Raw genomic sequence first — 22,287 nt, 5'->3', positions numbered from 1 at the left:
TCTAGGAAAATATCCTTAATTTGTCACGTGAGTTAAAAATGAAAGTTTCTTTTTATAACCAATATGAATGAATACAAAAATGCTTAATAGTTAAGTAGATTTTAATTCAGCCTATGTTTTGTTTCAAATTTCATTTAATGCATTTTTTGATTTGTGATACATTGTTTTTCTGTTTGCATGTGTTTCAAAGTAACATGTAAAAAGTAATATTTTAAGTATAAATTATTCAGTTTACACAATTTTTGTAACCGTAATAGTGCCATAGATTGTTTACGCCGTCAACTAATTATTGCAGAAAAAGACCTAGGGCCAGTTTCTGAAGAATTAGGTAAGTATTGTAGCAAATGTTACTCTAAATGGAACGCGAAAATGTAAAATATTCAGCAAGAAATCGCATCGATTATTATCTTTGACGTTTTAATCTATTTTTCAATAATATTTTAAATGTCGTTTTAATAGTTCAATATTAAGACACTATTGAAGTTAGTAATTCAACTTTAGTTATATTTACATTCAGATATTATTCATTTGAAGTACAAACTACTTGCTTTTAAGTTTCGAAAAAATATAACTCGCATTTTTCATTAATAATTAATAATTAATAACCTTTTCCGGGGTCTTTTTAAAAAAGGCACTATCAACACTTTTAGCAAATCAGTTCAAAACCATCCTTTATCATCTATATTAATTAATTTGGCTCATCTTAGTTTGAGGTCAAGTAAGAGCGATATTCAACCTGATTTGCCATGGTAATTGGTATCAGCAAAAATTATCAAAAATCATTTGAAGTGAAGGTATAATTCGGTGACCGAAAAATAGCCTACCTATTTCTTCATACCAACATCTCAGTAGTTTCTCGTTTAGCATTTTTGTTTATAATGTGATCTATTTTTTTTCAAATATTCAATAATGATATATAGTATTATTAACCGAACAGATATACCACAAATATCGTAAAAATCATAATTTTGGACGATCGGTGTTGAGAGATATGCTGTCAAAGCCAAATGTCCAATGTTTCACATAAGATCGTTCCACAGTGCAGCGCTGTAGTCACTTCAGTAGATATCAATCCTTGGAAAATAACATTTTTTTGGGCGTACTGAAACCTGGTTAAATTGTGTTCTGATTTGAAAAAGCGACAACCTTGATGCGCAATTCTTTTTAACTTAATTCGTTTAAATTTATCTGTTTCATTCATTTATCAAATCGTGTAGTTTTCATAAGGCAGTATATTCTTTACGCCAGTAATAAAGCACAATAACTTCTTTACAATTTATTTACGAAATTCAAATTTTAACCATTTGTAGAAATTGTTATTGTCGTTATTCCCATAACCCATATCGTTTTTATCACCATAGAAAAACATTACTTTGCAAATCGAGTTTTATTTTTTTTTTGCGAATTCAAGCTCACAAGGGATGTTACTTGATATACTTGAAAATTTTAGAGCGTTTCATCGAATTTCGTTTTTCTACAGAAATCTAGATGGATACTAGACTATTTCGAACCCGTAACGGTAACGCATTTATTCTTCTATCCAATTTTCTACCAGTCGTACTAAACGGCTTTTCGGGAAAATGAACGTTCGTGGTCCTTTGCTCCGTGTAATAAAAATTCATAACTATGTAATTACCATTTTCTCCGTTGTAGCGAATGTCCTCGCCATCTTCCCTTCGCCACATGACGTAAGGTTCAGGATATCCAGTCGCTTTGCAAGTCAAACTGACGTTAGTCGATTCTAAAACAACCATGTCGGAGCTTGTCTCGCGATCTATGATGCTAGGGGGTACTGAAACGAATAAAATATAAGTGATAAGAGCTTTATTTAAGATAGCGTTATTAAAGTGTTGAAAAACAAAATATTGATGTTACATAAAGAAATATGGTTTATATGGTGCTATATTTTCTTCATTAGTTATTGTAAATATATATTTTTTTTTCGGTATTTTGAAGCAGAACCTTAACAACTTCAGAAAGACAAATTTCGAAGAAATAAAAAGTGTTTTTTTTTATTTGCTCCTATAGTTTTGAAAATACTAAATTAGAATTTGGTGGTAAACTCAATATTTAAGTGTATTAATGATTTGGGGTTGGCACTCAATTTAACCCTCTCCCATTCCAACAAACAGTTATTAATCTTTTGAATATATATAGAATAGATAATTTATTTGTATTAAAAAGATTACGGGAAAAGTTCGATAAATTTTTGGAAAATTGGTAATACTGGATATACCATATTTTTTAAATTCAGAAATAACGAACCATTCATTAAGCTCTTTAACATCGGGGTAAAAGCTTGAGGTTCGATAAGGCGGAAAATCATTTATTTTCCAAACATTTATAGAATATAAAATCCCATTGAAATTTATCGGGCAAATGCGGGACAATTATAGAAACATTATTTTATCGAAATTTAATTTACTGAGAAATTATAAATATTTCTTGAATATATATAAATCATCGAGAACGGATCACGAGGCTACAAATTTTAAAAAATAATTAGATCGAATTCATTCTAAGATGAAAAGTGGTTTAGCAACTTATAACTTTTGAAGTAGTGTTAAAAAGATGTATGAGATTTCTATTAACAAAAAGACAAGACTACAATATAGAACATAAAATTTTGTACTGTTTTTTTCATGTTAAAAAAAGTTGACATTGAAAGTTGACAATTACCAGCTAATAGTCAAAAAAATAAAATAAAAATTATCATTAGCTTACTTATGTCCAAAACAAAACGCAACATTTGTCTAATAGTATACTATGCAGCCAGTTTTAGCCATTTACCCATTTAGTATAAAAGATTTACCAAGATGCTGCATACTATATATGGGACACTTTTCGGATGTATGATAGGAGGAGTAGAAAAGTTACGTTATCACTCATGGAGTTAGAATAAATTATAAATAAATTGATCCTTTCCTACTCTAAAATACGCAATTCAGTTTTGATTTTCTGCCGCTCCGCTTGTCATAAATAAAACGCGTGACTAAAATGCCGTTGAACAAATTTGTTACTTAACATACTATTATATTCCTCATAGTTTGTTTCGAAATCTCTATTTTACTTTTATATAAAATGTTTACTCCAATTGAAATTGGGAAATATCTGCATCGCCGGTATTTTTCCTATGCCGTAATAAAAAAATTGATTTATTTGTTAAAAATTGATCACCTTTGAACCAAGAACTCTTACAGTATAGGACAGAAGGATTGTATAAATTCCCATTCATATTTTTGTGGCAGAAATTTCACCCACTTTAGGCGTACAATACAATATAACAATAAGTTACGGTTTGTGGATGTATACGGTAAAATGCTTTTCTCTCACTGAAAGGCAAGAAATATATCGGCATATCTCAAACAATAATTTTCGTATTCAAACACAGAAACCCACATATCTTTCGGTTAAACCTCACCCGTGACACATTCAATAACCGAAAACAAATTGACATTGCCAAGTTTAAAACGTTTTAAACCTGTATAAATCTTTTATCAATGTAGGTCGGCCGTATTTCATCGCAATTTCAATAACAAAAAACATCTCAATTCAGAGCCAGTATTTTTACGATTTCCGTGTTCGTTTAACGAGATATTTTATTAGCGTAAAATAGGGACAAGCGGCTCCGTTAGCTGAAGGTTTAATGCACGCACGCAGGGTGTCTGTGTCGGGCACATGCAAGTACGAAGGGGTTTTTGCAAAGTTTTTTCAATCGACTCTGGGTTGCACCAAGACCCGTGGAAATTTAAATATTTACACTGTGGTTGCGCGGTGTATGGAAAAGTAGTTAGGTTCATTTGGGGAAAACATATGCAATACTTGCAATTACTTTGTTTCAGTTGATAAATTTAAATAAATGTTTTACACATTGAACTGAACTGAATGCTTAGTGGACGTACTATGGATTAACTTTAATAATGGCCACTGGGAAATACATAGTGAATAATTTGTAACATTTTTAACGCTGCTTACAGAGAGCGCTTGTTGTATCTGTAATGTAAACCACGTTTCAGAAGCAAAAGTTCCATTCTATTTTACATGGAAAATGTAAGTACCCTTGTATGCTCTTAATAAATAAACTTATTTAAAAAAAAACATGTCTTAATGCAATAAAAAAATAAAATTTAATCAGGTAATACGAAACTGCAAAATATCAGCTTTTAAAGAAAAATATCTATGGAACAGGTATGAATTTGCGTAGCAGTTTATATCAGGCACGAAATCAACCATTGTTGTATTTTGGAGAACGGCCTAGTTCGTAGGTCGTAAAAAAATGCAACCACACGTGAACATTAAAAGGCGAAGTTCCGATATACTAACACGTGCTAAAAATACCAATTCTCAAGAAGTATTCTATATATTCAGCATGTTTTAGGAGAGATTTGCAATGATGAAATAATGATATTTACGGTTTACTCCAAAAGTTCTTGTGGATTTGTTCAGAGTTAAGAGAATTACATCTTTTCTCATCGTTTCAAACCATCTAGATACAGAGAAAACATAATTTGTTGTTTACAAATTTGTATTTTCCTTAATTATTATTCATTTAGGTTAAAAAAGTTACAATAAAACATCCGCTTATAATATTGGACCAATCATTGTAACCTGTTGTATTATTGGTATTAAAGGGGGCGCCCTCGCGGGCGTCCAAGCACTTAGGCCACCAGATGGGCCCGTTGTGCCCATTGTAATCTGTTTCCTTGTAGTTTAGGGTAATAAAAAATTGGTTTTATGTACAATGTGGAAAATTTGCAAAATTCAAGACCTGATTAAGTAAATCGCAAAATTGATAAGATTTTGGCAACCACATTAATCAAGCTGAAGATAATCAGTAAATACAATAAAAGCTACGGTTAGTTCCACTGGGCATAAAATTACCTTACCAACAACTTGCAGATATCCTTGTCTTGATCTCATCGGATCCGTGTTGATTTGACACATATACCATCCCCGATCCACTTCCTGTACATTTTTTATATGAAGATACCACGATCGGTGGTCGTTGTATGATAGGCTTATCCTGGGATTTTGAGTTATCACATTGTGGTGGATTGAAAGAATCGTTTGTGTATCGACGCGTACCCAAGCTACCTGCAAATTAACAAAAAATGCTTGGTGCGCAGAGTGAAGCGGTTTTTATTAAATGCTGAATGTTTTCCATTATGCAATGATGAATTTATTCTTTTTTCAAATACATTTTAAATACTTTAGGAAAAATGGATAACTTTGCCCAATCCTTAATATATTACGAACGCTCTATCTGGTGCGCTTTGTGAGCAATGTATGAGAATAGTGTTGTATAGACCAACAGTGAAAATCAAAATAAGATGTCCCGAATGGTGGTAGTGGTAAAAAAGATAAGTGTTCTCCAAGTTACACTTAAAAATTACGATAGTTTGATATTTCGAGAAATGCTCTATATGTGCTGTTCAGATCACCAGTATAAATTTTTTAAAAAATACCTTGAATGATGGTAGTCGTTAAAAGGATAGAAACAAGTGAAACTTAAAAATTACGAAAGTTTGAACACGAATAGATAAAGATGTCAAATTTGGAATTTATTTTTAACGACATGATTTACAACGCAATATTCACAGAAGAGATGAAAAATATTAAGAACTGTTATCGCAACATTAAACAAAAAAAAATTATTAACACATTAAATTTTTCTAATTCCATATTAGGATTTCTTACTTTCTTTAGCACTTGTACATTAATTTTGAATTTAAAATACGACTAAATAAATATATAACATTCGGATTCTCCGTCACGAAAAAGGTCACATCGCTCAATACCAATTCTTTTTCAAAAACGCAATCACAAAACGCAAGTGTCACAGCTTACTTATTTTAAGTATTTTATTTATTTGTATGTAATAAAAAATAATAAATTTATGGGTTCTGCCCTTTTCTGCAAGAATGTATGAGCGTGTAACTCACTAAGCCTAATTCTAAAAATCAAGTCTTACTTTCAATGGCATGGTTTTAACGATTCACATATCCCACAGAGTCTATGAGGGATAATTTGTGACACGCCCTGTATATATAATTTTTTTTTAAATCTCATACTCTCCAAATGTTACACTGCAAAACAGGATCCAAGAAAGTCACGCGAAAATGAAAAGCTATCTCCGGATAAACTAAGAGAACTAAAAGAGTCAGTTCTTGGAGTGCCGGCATCGACCTTACACGAAGTGAGCCATTAATGGGATGTATCTTCTGACATAAAGTACGGCTCATTTATTACCATAACGCCGCCGTCGTCTTGGTCGTGGCTCTGTTTCAAAATTGATAGGTGCAGGTTTACAGTCTCCTGAGGTATGGCAAGTGACACGGAATGCATATTTTATTCAGCGGATTAATGCTCGTATTTTTCTCATCGAATATGCAAGCGGTGTCTGAGTAACGGGGGGGGGGGGGGCTGTATTTTTGATGCTCTTGTTTCTGCTAATGATAATGAGAATAAATTTAAGTTCTGTCACTCTTGGCTACGATCAAGGCGCAAACTTTTCTTTATTGGGAAATATATAAAATATATTTTTCCAATTTTCCAGTTTAAGACAAAACTAGATTATTCTTGTTTAATTTCCGTTGATGACGCATTTTTTCAGCAACGATAAAACGAATTACATTTGCAACAAAGATTGGGAGGTGTTAACAAGTCGTGAAATGACCTCATTTATAAAAAAAAAGTATTTCATGGTTACTGAGTTAAATAAAAAACATATTTATATGTATTATTGCCTTATTTGCAGCCCTCAAAATGTCCATCCCACTATTATTTTCAGATTTATTTCGTAATTTATAAGAAGTAAACGCAGTAAGTAGAGCATACCTTCCTATAGTCAGGGTTAAATCCAAATTCAAAAAATTTTGGTTCTTAGTGAACTCTATATCTGGAATGGTCCCACAAGAGTGACAACTATTAAAATTCTGAAAAGGGAACTTCCATTTCGCCACAAGGGATGTGATATTGACAAAAGGAGGGTCAAGTGTTAAATGAAATGTAAATTTTTTGTACCCATAACCAAACTGCCCTTTGGCAATTTTAATTACGTACTGTGACCTGAAATGTTTCTTTATTTTTTTTTATTTATTTATTATTTAATGAAATTTAATGAAAAAAAAATTTTGCACATATTTAAAATTAATCAATTCTTTAAGGAGATAAGTAATAGTATATGACGCAACAAGTTTGGTAAGCAGCATTTTAGTCACAAGCGTAGCGCAGCAGAGCAAGTGCTTAATAAACGAGTGACTTTTATTAAACGTACATACTGTACTTTATCCATGACAATTAGTTTTGGGTACATTTTTGATCGTCAGAACTGACAAACGTCAAAATTCAGGCGGTGGGTAATATCTCCGAAAACATGAGATCACTCCCAAACACGTGACTAATACTCCTAGGTAAAGATTAATTTCTGATTTCTTGTATTCAAGTAGTTCAATTGCAAATTATCAAATATTCGTCATTTTCAAACATTATTTTAAAGTGTTCCGAAGTTAATCAGTGTGACAAAGTTAACTTCAAAAAAAAATTCAAAATTACGAAAATGTTTCGAAAGATGGTCTAGGAGTTGTTTTGACCTTTAAAGTTGTCATCATTTTTTATTAGATTATACATTGATATATGGCTTCAGTTACTATAAAAACTATATAAATATATGAATCAATTGAATTTCCGTGGATTGGCACAGCGATCTATACCGTTTAATTAGTAAATGTTACAGGCTAGTGATACTTTTCGATCGCTTTCATTTGAATAGAATGATTAATTGATACTTCAGTCAGTGGTCTTTTATTTAAAAATTAAGTTAATTAAGAGATCACCATCAATCAAACTCAACTTGGACAGGTCGATAGGAATAAAATCGCTGTTTAAATTAACATTGGTTATATTGGTACACAATTCTATATACTCATCTATAACCAGTACATATTACCATTGTAATTGGAAAAAAACCAAAACGAAATTTGTTTTTGTCATCAGTGTTTTGGCCAGATTTTATTCGGCAAAATGCTATTCGTCATCTTCGTTCCGATCCGATCCGTTGGTTTCATGCATTGCAATGTTTACTCTATACATAGTCTTCTCAAAATGCCTCATTATGAGGCTATTTGTTTTGACAGTGACCGTGTTCGGCAATATTATTTATGCTTGTTTGGTGGTTTTATATTTCGACTCTACTCTTTAGCCGCAGAGTCAGTGGCGGTACATTACATTTTCACTGTAAAATTATTATTAATAATAAAAATATAAGAATTTTAAATTTACTTATATGAGTCTTTTGAAAAAGTTTGGATGAACTTATTAACGTAAAAACATTTTTTTCTCCTATAATAGTCTATTCATGATTGATCAATATAATTAAACTTTTTACAGAGATAAACAAGTTTGAATTGTGGTATTTGGACCGATAAGTATTCATCGCGTTCTTTTTGATGGCATCCATTAAAAGTCGAGTTTTGGAAATATGAAAATGAAAGGGAACCGCACGGCATCAAACAGGCGATTTATAAATGGTAATACGTAAATAGAAGGAAATATTTTCAGATAAGAGACCATGAATATTTCGTGGGATATATAATTTTGAAAGACGAAATTAAATATCGTTATCATCTACAACTCTATCTTTATTTATTTTCATTATTACTCAATTTGATAGACTGGCCAACATCGTGCTTCCAGTTTAAGTATGGAGGAAAGACCAAAAATCCTAAAATGAAATCATAATGAAGGCAGATCCATACACTAAATTTTTAAAAAGGTTATCACCAGATCTATTCTAGCTTAACATGGGCCATATCAAAATACATTTAATTTAGAGCACATATTTTATATATCTAATTTAATGCTTATTGCTGCGTTTTGTTAATATCCACAATTTTGTACTTTTACCCTTAACCAGAACTCATAGTTCCATATATGCTCAAAATTTGACATATAACGTAATAATAAAAATATTTCTTTTAAAAATACGAAACTTTCTATGCCTGTCTATCGAGTTTCATTTTCAGTTTAATTCTTTGATTCATTTCTTACATTATAACTATTAGAGATCTAGTTCTAGATCTAGATCTAATTTCAAAATCAGCACTATATTGACGAAATATCTAGAAAGCAAATTAGGCGAAGACGCTCCTGTAGGAAATAAATTGGGACGATAAATCGTAAGGGAGGAGAAAGAGAATCACATCATTTCCAGCGCTGAATAGCTATAAAAACAAAGGACCAGCGCATTCGCGAAATAAAATTCCAATCATTTACGCAGTATTGAACAGAAAAACAATATTTAAAGAAAACATAAAACCCGCATAACATGAAATGTATTGTTTGTATTAAATATGCTGTTTGATACCATTACAAACATTTTTAGATTGCTCGTGAACACACCAAATTGGCGATTTTTATTACAAATATAATGCCTATAAATTTCACCTAATGCTGCCATTATATACGCCTTTCAGAATTTAATAAGTCACCTCTGGAAAACTAAACAAATTCGAAAAGACATTATGCATTTTGCCAACTTTAGGTTATTGACAGTTTTGTTTTATCTTGGTCCTGAGGTGAGATACTTAATTTATGAAGAGTAATTAATTGTAGAACATGAGCATGCAATTAACGAAATACTACTGAAAACACTTACTCTTACAGCATTCCCATTCAAGAGACTTAATATGAAAATTTTGAGTAACATCACTTCAAACTCACCCAAAAATTAGCTATTACTTTAAATTATGTTAAAGTCTAAATTAACCCTTTCAATGAAGCTTTATAATATATTTAAACCCTATTAATTGCATGTACACTGCATTCGCTAGTAGAACAACCATGAACCGGACCTTTACTACTCATTAATCAATGAAAACATAAAATGATTTACCATTCACAAGTTGCTTGCTTTTGTAAAGATTTACAGCAAATCATTTCTCTTTGCATTCTATGTGAACCAATTTACCTTCATTTACCGATACACGTGCGAAATTGTGTTCCCTCATTAACCTTCTTGATTTACCTACCTTTATACGAATTGGTATTCACAACGGTTGATATACATTAAATTGAACATAATTGCTTTCATCTCCGACTTGCTAAATCATTTAATAATTTGTTTACATCGGAAGTTTCTGTTTATCAATATATTTATTATTCATCATTTCCAAGTCAGTGATTGGTGAAGACTGTCTCGAATATTCATGACTAACCACTCTCAACATTAAATTTTTATCCTTCTTCTAGATTTACGTTTAGCTACATCTCTGTTTTGATTTTATTGTATATAAACCACAATCAGCTGAGTTCTTTTACGTAACGAAGGATGTAATTTTTCTGGTAAATGTATTAGGAATTCGATGTTTTACTGAACAGAGAATATTTCCGATATTTTAAATTCACAAGCCCTCATTACAACAAATATGACTTGCTTTCAGGTAACCAGTAACCAGTGTAAAGATGTATTTTAGTAAATTAATGTTGGGGTTCTATATTGTACATTGTAATCCTCTTGCCACGTGTTACAATTCTGAAAATGAATTGGAGGGAATTAAATTTAAATTAAAACCGTTTGGTATATATTGTATGGTATGGATATTGTGTCTATAATTCCTTGACATAAAATTTGGTTGGCAGGAATCAGTTTGCCTTTCGAGCTCTACGCTCGCGTTATATGTTGAGGCGTTTAAAAGGCTCTGCATTAAAAGCGAAAGTAATGCGAAACTAAACCGGAGTAGAACAACTTTCTGCATAACGTGATTAACTATACACAGCCGTGTTAAGAATCGCCCTTCAGTTCATATAAGTAAATTGGATTGTTCATATCTCCATCATCTCTCATACTAGTAAATAATTTTACTACACATTTTTAATGAAATTTTTGTAAATGTTTTAACTACTATGATAGGGTATAGGGTAATTTCGTCAGTGGTGAACGTAAGTTTTAACAAATATTCTTCATGATTAAGAAAACTTGATAGAAAAATATGTACTTCTGTAATTCTGTATTGTCTAATAGTCTGTTAAGAAAAAAAAATTACAAAAATGAGGAATGTCCTATATATATTTCATTTGTTTTAAACTAAAAAGTTTTACAGGAACATTTTTTAAGAGACTATTAAATTGTTCTTCTAAACCGGACTAATGATATTTTGGTTGTTTCAATGAATCAATGAATAGTGATATGAAACTGTAAATTTTCAAAAATACATTGGCGCCAGTCCTTTAAAATTAACAAAATTCCAGACAGCATATAGTATTACGAGAGCTATATAACATTGTTTTCAAAGTTCTAGCTCCTTGTCGTACTTTGCAAGATGTATGTTCTTTCCCAGAAGTTGGGCCCCAAGCGGTTGAATTACAAACTTCAATATGATTTCTCGTGCTCATTTGTATGTGAAGGCTTTTTAGATACGTTTTCGTCCGAATTCCATTCGTCAAGAAATAATTTCGTCAGATTTTAAATACGGCATCGTCCACTGGATAAGATTTGTAATGCATAAATTCATTTTATAAGAAGTGCTAGGCTAATTATACTTTAGAAAAACAGTTCGGATAATATCATCATTTATATGATGATATAAAGGATGATAAAATATATTTTGACGTTTAATTACATTTTAGATACCTTAAAAGAACCTGGTAAACTGAAATAAAACTCTTGCGATCATGTAAAACCACAAAAACTTATCACGCTTTACTGGATGTCTACTAAAAACAGCTATGACCAACTAACAACAAGCGGGGCCTGGACGACATTTTAGAGTGCTGGCTCGGGGATCGCGGTATCATGGTCATGCCGAGTGACGTCATGATCCCTGAGATGACTTTTTTTGACAAATAGACCTTTCTCAGTCAGAGCGCACGCGCTCCTTGTTGATAAAGGAGTGCAAAGGGGTACTGAGGAAAGTGGCCGAGGCGAGGAATGTCACGTTGGTTTGGGTCCCGGGTCACACCGGGACCTGGGGCAATGAGGCAGCGGACGCCTTAGCTCCTCGCACAGGCATATGGGACCAGAGCTCCGCTTAGGGATCGCCCCGTGCGTGAGGCTGGGAGCTCTCGAAGCCTGGGTGAAAGAACGGGCAGTGGTGGGCTGGAGGGTTGCTCCGGGAATGAGGCAGGCGAGGCTTATGATAGATGGGCTCGCTCTTCCTCGGACCAAGGAGCTGCTTGGACTAACCAGAAGGGAGTGTAGAGCACTAGCCTACACAGGACATTACAGGTTTAGGAGGCATTAGAGACCCCCGGTGTGCAGGTGGTGCATGGAAGGAGAAGAGACCTCGTATCATCTGCTCACCGAGTGCCCTGCTTTGACATGGGCAAGATTTGGAGTATTCGGAACGGCCCTGGTCGATCCGGACTCAGTGCACGGTATTGGGCTAAAGGATTTTCCGCCCTCTAGCATGGTCTGAGGGCACAACGGGCCCATTTGGTGGCTTAAGTGCTTCGCAATCACCTTTCGGCAATAATATAAAATATTATTTACTATCTAAAGACTAATTTTAAACAAGATGCCGTATGTAAGGAATTTTGATTTTAACGGATATCTAAAATCTTCCTTCTTCTTAGTTAAGGTAATTTATGATTTTGGTTGCTTTCTTCTTTCTCCCTCCTTGGGAAGCTAAACCAGTTCTTACTTATAGATACCGATTTTTTTATAATTATTTTACCTTGAAAGCATTAACGTTAGCTCCTGTGTTTGAATGCATAAATATGTAACAACATAGCGGCAGGGTGTCGAAAAGACTCCTTTGGCCTTGTTTTTGTTTTGTTCCTGTTCGAGCTGTAACGACATAGCGTATCAGCCATTGTTCTTGAAGCGTCAGTCCACTATTTCACCAGAAGAACGGTTGATTGTTACTGTGAGGTGAAAGACATAAACTAAAATAAAGATTGTGGAAATTATTTTATTATTAGACTGTTTGATTGAAGTTAGAGGTTAATTGAGAGAATGGGGAATGAGGTGGCATTCCTATTGAATATAATGATGTTATTGAAGAATCTTGATTGCTTGCATATGAAGATGGCATAGATACCGTTACAATTGTTTCAGGTTCATTTCTTATAGATAATTGAACTTGTTCTGCAACGAATACTTGCTGCAACTTGTTTCTTACCACCATTGGTCGATTCTGCAGTACAGTTTTTAACAAAGTAACGAGACACACATACTTCAACTGTCACTTTTGGTTAGTTTTTTCATTTTTTAAAAATATTTTATCAACGTCATCCGATTGCCATCCAGCTTGTGTCACGGTCCTACCTTAAAATTTCATTAAACTCTTTTCCTCTGATGTTTCTATTTCTACCTTTTCTCCAGCTCAGTCTGTTTAAGTTTAAGTACTTGTTCTGGTAGCTTGTCCTCAATTCTCTGGGCTATACCCATACCATTTAAGTTGACTTATGTGAATACCTTTCACTAATTCCGGCTTTAGTCCCACACATTCTAATTTTGGTGCCTTTATTGTTCGTTCTTTTAAGGGCCATACGTCATTTCTATAGGTAACAATGCTCCTAAACATGCTATTATAAATTCTGCGTTTATTTTCTTGTTATGTATTGTTCTGTCCCATAGGATGCAATTAATTGTCTAATAGTTTGCCTTCCTTGCCAAATTATTTGTATTTTTGACAGTGGTTTATTTTTTGGCTTAATTGTTTTAGGTCCAGATTACGCTGTTCTCCGCCAATACATACACACTTCGTCCGAAATAATGCCGAGACCCCACTATTTTAGAATTTTTTCGTGAGAACTTCACTAGTGCCATTATCATCGATCCGAAAGTTTCAGTTGCGTTTTCAACGACAAAAGGGCAATAACGCGTGGTGTCGCTCGAAGTGAAACAAGTGAAAATATGGAGGACAACAATGCCAATACAACGCGCGATTTGTTATCATTTATGAAAGGAAGACGTACAAATTATCAGATATCGACACGGACGTTTATTGCTTTTCTTCGTGGTAGGTTAGAAAAGTTCCCGATGTGTTTTCGCGCAAAATAAACACCTACGAGTTCGATATTACAATATCGTTATTGACACGATGACGGAGAAAAATACAGTTACGAACGTTTTGAAGGATTTTTAAATAAAGGTGGAAGTAACGTAAAACTAACGCGAAAATGTTTTTGGATAACATAAGAAACGAAAATATTGTTTATATTAAACGTGTGCTATCCATTTGAAGCTTGTTACAAGAGATCATTGTTTTAATTTCAGAATTTCGTTCTCCTGTTGGACGTTTGCGTTTGTGCTTTCTTTCTTTGTTTACTTTTATTTTTGGTAAGTGTGCATAAACTTCTTAAAAAAATGGTAAATTCAATTGAAATATTACACTCTTCCTCAGTCAGAATATGTAACAAAATTAACCAAAATTAATTTAAAAAATGGACGCCGCAAAAATGGCTCCTCCATTTTTACGAACACTATCTACTAAATTGGAGAGTGTTTGAAACTGAATTAGTTAAAATTTATTTAGGTCACGCGAAGCTGTATATAATGCTGTGCCTGACTGCATACAGGTTGACAAATATACTTTTCCAACGTGCATTCAGCGGACCATATAATTTTAAGGGTTGACAGTGCTTTAGTTCGAAATCCAAGACCGTAAAATTAGACCGAATCGGACCAAAGTTTGGGCAACTTTCATCAATTCAATTGTTTAAAAATAGATAGCAAACGCAACGTAAACTAGTTAGTCTATGTTGCACGTTTGACTTTGTTTCAAGCGCACCAAAAATAAATCACAGAATGAAAAAGCTAGAATATACGGAGGTGCAATTTCGAATTACTGGTAATTTTCCCCATTAAAATTCTAACCAACTTTTAATTAAATTAATCTTTTTGAAATTAACGACACAAGAACCACGGATAAAATCAATAATTCCTGTACTAAAATAATTTGAAAACTTCCTGAGAATTTACACTGCTGAAAGTTTCAAGGATTCGCAATTTACTTTTAGAAGGTTGATGGTTGAAGGTAGTGTATAACTGAGAACGCGTGGGTCTCAAAACTTCTTAGTCAACAAAATTCTTGAGTTCCCTCTGATATGCAAGCAAGTTTCCAATTAATTGTAGTATAAATTAAACGTACAACGTGAATTGTTATCACCGCAGCGTAAAACGAAGTAACGTTAAAATTAATTTCGAAAAATACGCATTTGAACAGCGAACGTTTTGAAATTGTTTGGTCTGTAAAAAATAAATTCTTAGTGGAGACGATTTTTAGTTCATAATAAAATTGTGAGGCAAATGCTTGTTCGATGAGACGTTGGACGTTGTTGGAAATGGACGAAAACAGACAGTAAAGGAAAATAGGATTGCTGGATAGTAGATTTAAAAATTTTCAATAGTTTACTTAAATTAACACACACACACACACACATCCTCAGACAATTTTTTTTTTGCAGTTTAATTAATATATTAGTGGACAGTATGGTTATAGATCATAATTTTTTATTATTAAGAAATCTTTCACGACACTTTTGCAGAAACTATACAACAGCGTTATAGTATATTATGCAACAAGTACGGTAAACGGCATTTGACTCCCGAGTTTATTTGATACGAGGGGAGCGAGTTTTTAATAAACGAGTGAGTTAAAAAGTTTACCGAACGTGTTGCATACTATAGTTTTTCTACGACCGTTAGTTTTTGGGTACAATTTCGCCAAACAACACGAATACATTCACTGACATTACCGTCAGAATTGACAAACGTCAAAATTCAAAGCGTGGAAAATATCTCCGAAAACATCCGATCGCTCACAAATCCGTGAGGTAAAATCTCGGAAATGGTTCGGATTCGTTGGAAACGAAAGTGACGCTTCCCGCACGCTAGATCCGTGGGTAATTAGGTATTTTACACACGGGATTAGAAAAATTTAATTTCATTGCATTTTTTTCCAAACTCTTGTATACTTTTGTTATTGCAATGATAAACTTTTGACTTATTTTTATTTTGTTCAAAATTGATGTTTTGAAAACATTTTTAAGTTTTATTAATAAATAATTTGGTGGTAAGTTGTTAATTTCTTTGGGAAAAATATCGAATACTACTGGTCAAAAATATATAAGAAACAAAGTGCATTCTGTGAAAATGAAATAAGTGTGTTTGTACATAAAAATCCGATACACTAGAGTAGCTCCTAAGTCTAGAATCTCTGGTGGAAAATCGATACAATGCAGTCACAACTACAACGCAGTCATATTTGCTGATACTAACTTAATCTGCGAACACTGTATTGGTTTCGCATTTAAACTCAGTATTGTATAGTCAGTTTACTTTGACAATTTATTATGGTCAAATCAATTTTGCAACAATGTTGTTCGGTAGTTCTTTTATTCAAATGAAACTTCCACAGGCTACTGTAAACTAACCAAAACTTCTGGATCCCTCCTGCGTCGGTTGTTGCTGAGTTCAATTTGCTAACGTTTCGCCAATCATCCTGTTGGCTTCTTCAGAGATTAACTGAAATTGGCTAGCATTTTACTCTGTACGTGGCTTATATATCGTTTGAGGGGGGCAGAGCTAAATGAGGGGCATAAATATAGTCTCGGATGAGTGATTCTCATATTGGTGACAGGTAAAGATCTGAGTCGCCGTTGAAATTATTATTATTAGGCAACTGCTCATGAATTTATTTGTCTTAGTCTTAATGCTTTTTCATGTTCTTTGAGCTTAGTGGATATTTTTCGTCTGGTCTCTCCAATGTATTCTTTGCCGCATATGAATGGAATGCTGTAAACTCCTAGCATCTCAAAAGGAATTTTGTCTTTAGATGTTGAGAGATTTTTGGTGGTAAATCTAGTTTTCCTGAGATTATATTTTTTAAGAACTTTTGATATGTGATCAGTAATGTTTTGAATGTAAGGAAGGACAACGGTGGCAAGTGTGAGATCGCTTTCGGACTCATTGCTATTGGAAGGTTGTGGTGATATACTGCAATTGTGAGATGTGAAAATTATTAGATAGAAAAGCAGAGGTAAGGTGCTTTAATTCTGGGTTCAGTGACTCTGGCTGAAATAGTTTTACGGTTCTGTAAACAAGAGACTTAATAACCAATGATTTTTGGACCGGATGGTGATGTTACCATGCATTAAGGTATCTAAGAATGGAAGGATATTATTAGTTTCCAACTCAATGGTAAAACGTATGTCAGGGTGTATAGAGTTTAGATGTCTAAGAAAATCTAGTAGGGAATCTTGGCCATGAGGCCATTCATTTCCCATAATTTTGGATTTAAATGTAGAAAGCTTTCTTCTCAAAGGTTTTCCATAAATATATTCGCGACGACTGGTGATAATGGAGAACCCATAGCTATTTCAGACGTGTGTTCTAAAATTTGACGGTTGTAAGAAAAATATGTTCCAGACAAGCATTAAGGTGAGAAGGTTTGGTTCCAGATTCTCGGATTTTAATATATCTGAAATGATGTAAAGGGTTTCAGGAATAGGGACTTTAGTAAAGTGGGATTCTCCGTCAAAATTAACCAGAAAATCTTGTGGATTTAAAGTAATGCTTCTTAATTGTTCAATGAACTGGAAGGAATTAAGTAAGAAACCATCATTTTCCCTGTAAAGAGTTTTAATATAGAAGCTAGATTTTTTGCTACAGAATGGTGCTGACAATAGGTCGAAGGGCTAGCCCTGATTTGTGAATCTTAGTGAGTCCGTAGAGTCCGATAGGTAAGAAGCCTTTATAACAGGTTTAAGATTGCGTTCCATAGATGACGTAGGATCTTTTTTAAGTTGACGATATGATCCATCTGTAAGAATATCTTGAATCTTTTACTGATATTCGCTTGTGTTTATGACCACCATAGGTAGCATGTCCTTTATCTGCTTTTAGGATTACGATGTCGGGATTACATTTTAGACATTTCAGTCTTAAGAATATTAGATTTAGGAGGTTTTGATTTTTTAAGAATTTTTGCGGTTTTAAATCGAATTTCATTAGCTGTTTGAGATGGCGATTTGTCGACATTAAAGTCGACATTTGAAATGATTTCCTCTTTTGGAATAATACGTGGGGCAAGGAACTGAAAGAACTGATTTTTCCTTGTCCGAAAGTTGGTGCGATAATACATTTATCGCAGTGTTTGAGAAGAGTTTGATGGTTTCACTAGTGTTGACGTTAGTTTTTCAAATTTTTGAATGTGATTTTGGATAGAAGATAAATGAAGATTTAGATCTTTTATTATTTGCCTCCATGGTCAAGAATCCCTACTGGAGTTTCTTAGACATCTAAACTATCATTGAATTAGAAACTAATAATAACCTCTCATTTTTAGATATTTTTATTAATAGAAAATTAGACCTAATATTGATTCATTGTATTTACAGAAAACTTACGCACATAGACCGATTCATTAATCCATTGTCACATCCGGCATTCAAAACATCATGAAAGGGCAAGCTCTTGATTAAGCGGTCGCTTTGCATAGTTTATTGTCCTTGTAATAAATTTTAATAATGGCACTGAGAGAGACAATGACTTTTTGCGTTCTTGGAACATTTTAAGATTCGACGAATAGCAAACACAGAATTCTGAAAATTTTATCATAGATCGTCTAGGAGTCTGAATAAGCAATAATAATAATAATCATAATAAGAAAGCCTTTTATTACCAAATTAATGTCTACATAACTAAATGAAAAATACATTGAAATAAATAATAAGTAAAAGGTTGCTGATTGAAAATATGGGAAAACCCTTTGCAGATAGGCACATCATCCTTAGAAATCTCGAAGTTCTATTCCAATAACTGTGGAAAAAATTGAGTGACGAGAAAGCTGGGCGCCGATTTTAGACACCTATTGCGCGAAATCAAGGTTTTCTTCTTAAACGCCGACCTATTTCGTGCCGGTCAGCCGGAGAATTAAGTTTGCCAATTTTCTGTTTTCCCCTTCGCTCGGCATCGCGTGTTGATAGGGTTTGCCCTGAACTCCGTTTAAAATAATAAAATTAGCGTATATCCGACACATATACAAACAATAAAAGTGCTGGAAACAAAACAAAGTGGAGAAGAGAAGTGCGAGTCTATAGGAGAAGGTAGTGAGGAATAGTCCGTGATCTGAATCGACATTAGATTTTGTGTCGGTCTCAACGGAGTCGCGAGACGTGAGGCGCTTCTCCGATTTTGGTAACGGAGTTTGAGGGCATAAGCTCGTTTTCTTGTAAGCAATATAGAAAAGAACGTTGCTGATGTCCTTCATCTGTCTTCAAGACAAAAACCGCGATAAAAACCACAAAAAATGAGGTTTGGTATTTTAAAACAGGAATGGTTTATAAATATTGTTATGGATTTGGGTTGTGGGTTAGGATAATAACAAAAATTTGAAAAAAAAAGTGATATTGGAACACTAGAAATATTATTCCCTAATTACCGCAAAAAAATTATAGAAGTAAAAAGGGGAATGATTTAATTGTGTTCCGGTTATTCATAAAGATGAATCCTGGGTTTCCGTGAGCTGTTTTTTGTATTACTTCCTGTTTCTGAAATATGATATGATTTTTATTTATGGTTGTGGTTGTTGGTTAACCATGCGGTTCAGGTGTTAAATAAAAGAAAATTAAAATAATACATTAAAAATCGGACAGTAATTCAGAGGGGTCCTTTGATTTGTGAACTGATTATGGTCCTCTATTATTGTTATTTATGATATGTTATGTTAGCTTTTCAAAAATATATTAAGACATATTAGCTCTTTCAAATAACAGTCATATTTTATTTTTAAAGTTATAGTTAGGTTATTGAAAATATAGATTTTTAAAAAAATGCATTGCATAATTTATTACAAAAAGTTTGTTACCTGTCAAAATAAAATTGTGAGTGTTCTATATTAAATGCATTTTGATAATACACCCCTATTACGTTCAATTTTTCATAATTGTCATATTTTGGGTAAACATGAGCCATAACAGAAGGAAGAGAAGACGGAAATTAAGAAAACGTGTCACGATTTTTTGAAAATGAACACCTTTTTTCTTACTTACTTATTCAGAAAAAATGGAATTAAGGATATAACCTTTTTATTTAATAGGTCTTACGTGATTCATTTTTTTGAAAAGTTAATAGTAAGCGTAATAAAATTATTAAAAGACAGACAGGATGATGAATTTAAAAAAAAAAACAAATTTTGTTTAGTTTAGTTAGTATATCAAAATTTGTGAGTTTCGGAAGAAGAATGACTACACCATTGGGTCCTATATGAAACACTTTCTCCAGACCCGTTTTCATCTTTTCGTACATATGGAATCTTTTACGGCAAAAGCATAATTGATATAATCTCTCGAAAAGATATCAAATAAAATTAACTGGAAACTTATTACGTTCTTACGGTCCGATCGGCCAAACAACATATTGCATTTTAATACCCCCATCTTCAATCCAGCAAGTAACGTTAATTAATCTTCCCCGGCTCAAGCTTACAATCTTACCTTAAACCCCCTCAGGTTATCCACAACGCAGGCCAGGAGGGCGTCCCTGCCGACGGTGACTGTTACATTGGGAATTGGTTCGGTAAACCGAGGCAAACCATCTGCAACACATTTATCTCCGTTCAGTGGCGTATCTAACTCATTCGGCTCACATAAATTTTATATTAACGCAAAATAAATTACAGACCGCGTCAATTACGGGTTCTCTAAGATCTATGCGGTACTGCAAGTAAATAGTTTTACGGATCTGTTCTTAACAATTAGCTTTGCATCATTCTAACTTGTATTGTTTCTTCTGTATACCATTCGACAGGCAAGAAAAAGTGGGAAACAAAGTAAAAAATTGGCAGACTGATTCATATATTACAGAACAATCAGTGATATCTAAGAGAAGTATACTTTTATATATTCGCTTAAATTAAGCTATGTTCGCGGATCCGGAAGTATTCGGAATATTAACGCATGCGCATTTGTAAGTTGTGTTGAGAATTGCCACTTTATACTAAAAATTACAAAAAAAACTCATTCGGGCAGCTTTCAGCAGACTTTGTATTCGGTGGTTGATTCGGAACGAATTGTGGGTGTCAAATTTATTGGCGTTTGTTTTGGTTAACTGCAGAATGAGATTTTTGCACATTTTATTTTATTAAAATTAAGACAACAGAAGAAGACTGGTTAAATACGTGTTGCTTTATATACTTAGTTATGAACAATTTTAAAATGCCGTATTTAAGCTCAGTAGGTTCATATTGCTTATCTTTAAAGTTCCAAGCTGCTTCCTGGAATTTCCATCTAGGTAAAGCTAAGAATATGAGAGTTGTAATAATACACTTTTTATGATTCATCTTCATGTGATTGATGCGTTGATAATTAAAAATTTCCACAAAATTGCAAAAATTATTTTCTCCCAATATAGGCAATTTAGGTTAGATTTGCATTCATGTTCAACTAATTTTATTAGATATCAAATTCTAAAGCAAGATAATATAATGTATCCACAATTAATTAATATGTGTATATTAATTATTTTGCTAGGCGGCAAATTCGTACCTAAATATTTTGCGATATCCAAATATCCTGAATTAGTACATCCTTATTTCGAATAGGTTTGGGAGCGTCTCCGCGGAAACATATTCTAAACTCTCAAGACCTAAAGGGGAGATGACTATGCCTCATAAGTTGTGTCAATTATAATATTTTTGGATTCTCTTGAGATTTTGCCTCAAATAATATACCAAATGATTTGGTACAACAAATAAAGATTTGGTCCAAATCTTTATTTATTGTAATAAAATGGTTGATCTTTGGTCAATGACCTTGTTGATTTCTTCAGAGCTAAACTGAATCTAGCTCGCAATCCACTATGTATCTGTTAATATAGTGTTCGAGGGGGGCCGAATTAACAACCGAAATATTATGAATCCAGAAGATTTGTAAATAGTAAGGCGACGATTTTTATTGAAATATTCTATTTGGTAACGGCTTTATAAAAAACAGTTGTTTTTCGAAAACTGTTTTTTTATCGAAGAATGTTTGCTTTGAAGGAAATCATATTTAAATACTGACCTGACAAATGGGATGTAGACGTGACTATAATCAAGGACTATTAATTCTTATCGAAATATTCTATTTGGTAACGGATTTACAAAAAACAGTCGTTATTCTGTAACTGTTTTTTTTTTATCGAAGAATGCTTGCTTTGAAGGGAATCATATTTAAGTACTGACCTGACAAATGAGATGCATATATGACTATATTCAAGGACTCTTAATTCTTATCGAAATATTCTATTTCGTAACGGCTTTACAAAAAACAGTTGTTATTCGAAAACTGTTTTTTTAAAATCGA

At 33.1% G+C, this 22,287-nt stretch overlaps 1 protein-coding gene across 2 annotated transcripts in view; it reads right to left on the bottom strand.

The window, feature by feature from the left end:
- The window catches only part of LOC132701056 (neurotrimin-like), a 142,396-nt gene that overhangs the window by 34,150 nt on the left and 85,959 nt on the right, over positions 1-22,287 (bottom strand). For both annotated transcript variants that reach the window (XM_060668707.1, XM_060668708.1), the window contains exons 3-5: positions 20,440-20,540; positions 4,887-5,094; positions 1,637-1,792 (exon numbers count right to left, since the gene is read on the bottom strand). In XM_060668707.1, coding sequence (XP_060524690.1) covers positions 1,637-1,792; positions 4,887-5,094; positions 20,440-20,540 — 465 coding nt within the window. The remainder of the gene's footprint in view (positions 1-1,636; positions 1,793-4,886; positions 5,095-20,439; positions 20,541-22,287) is intronic.

This window comes from Cylas formicarius, unplaced genomic scaffold (assembly GCF_029955315.1).
Source record: "Cylas formicarius isolate icCylForm1 unplaced genomic scaffold, icCylForm1.1 PGA_scaffold_4__25_contigs__length_36172078, whole genome shotgun sequence".
NCBI classification, from domain to species: domain Eukaryota; kingdom Metazoa; phylum Arthropoda; class Insecta; order Coleoptera; family Brentidae; genus Cylas; species Cylas formicarius.
This window is presented reverse-complemented; position numbering and strand designations above follow the sequence as displayed.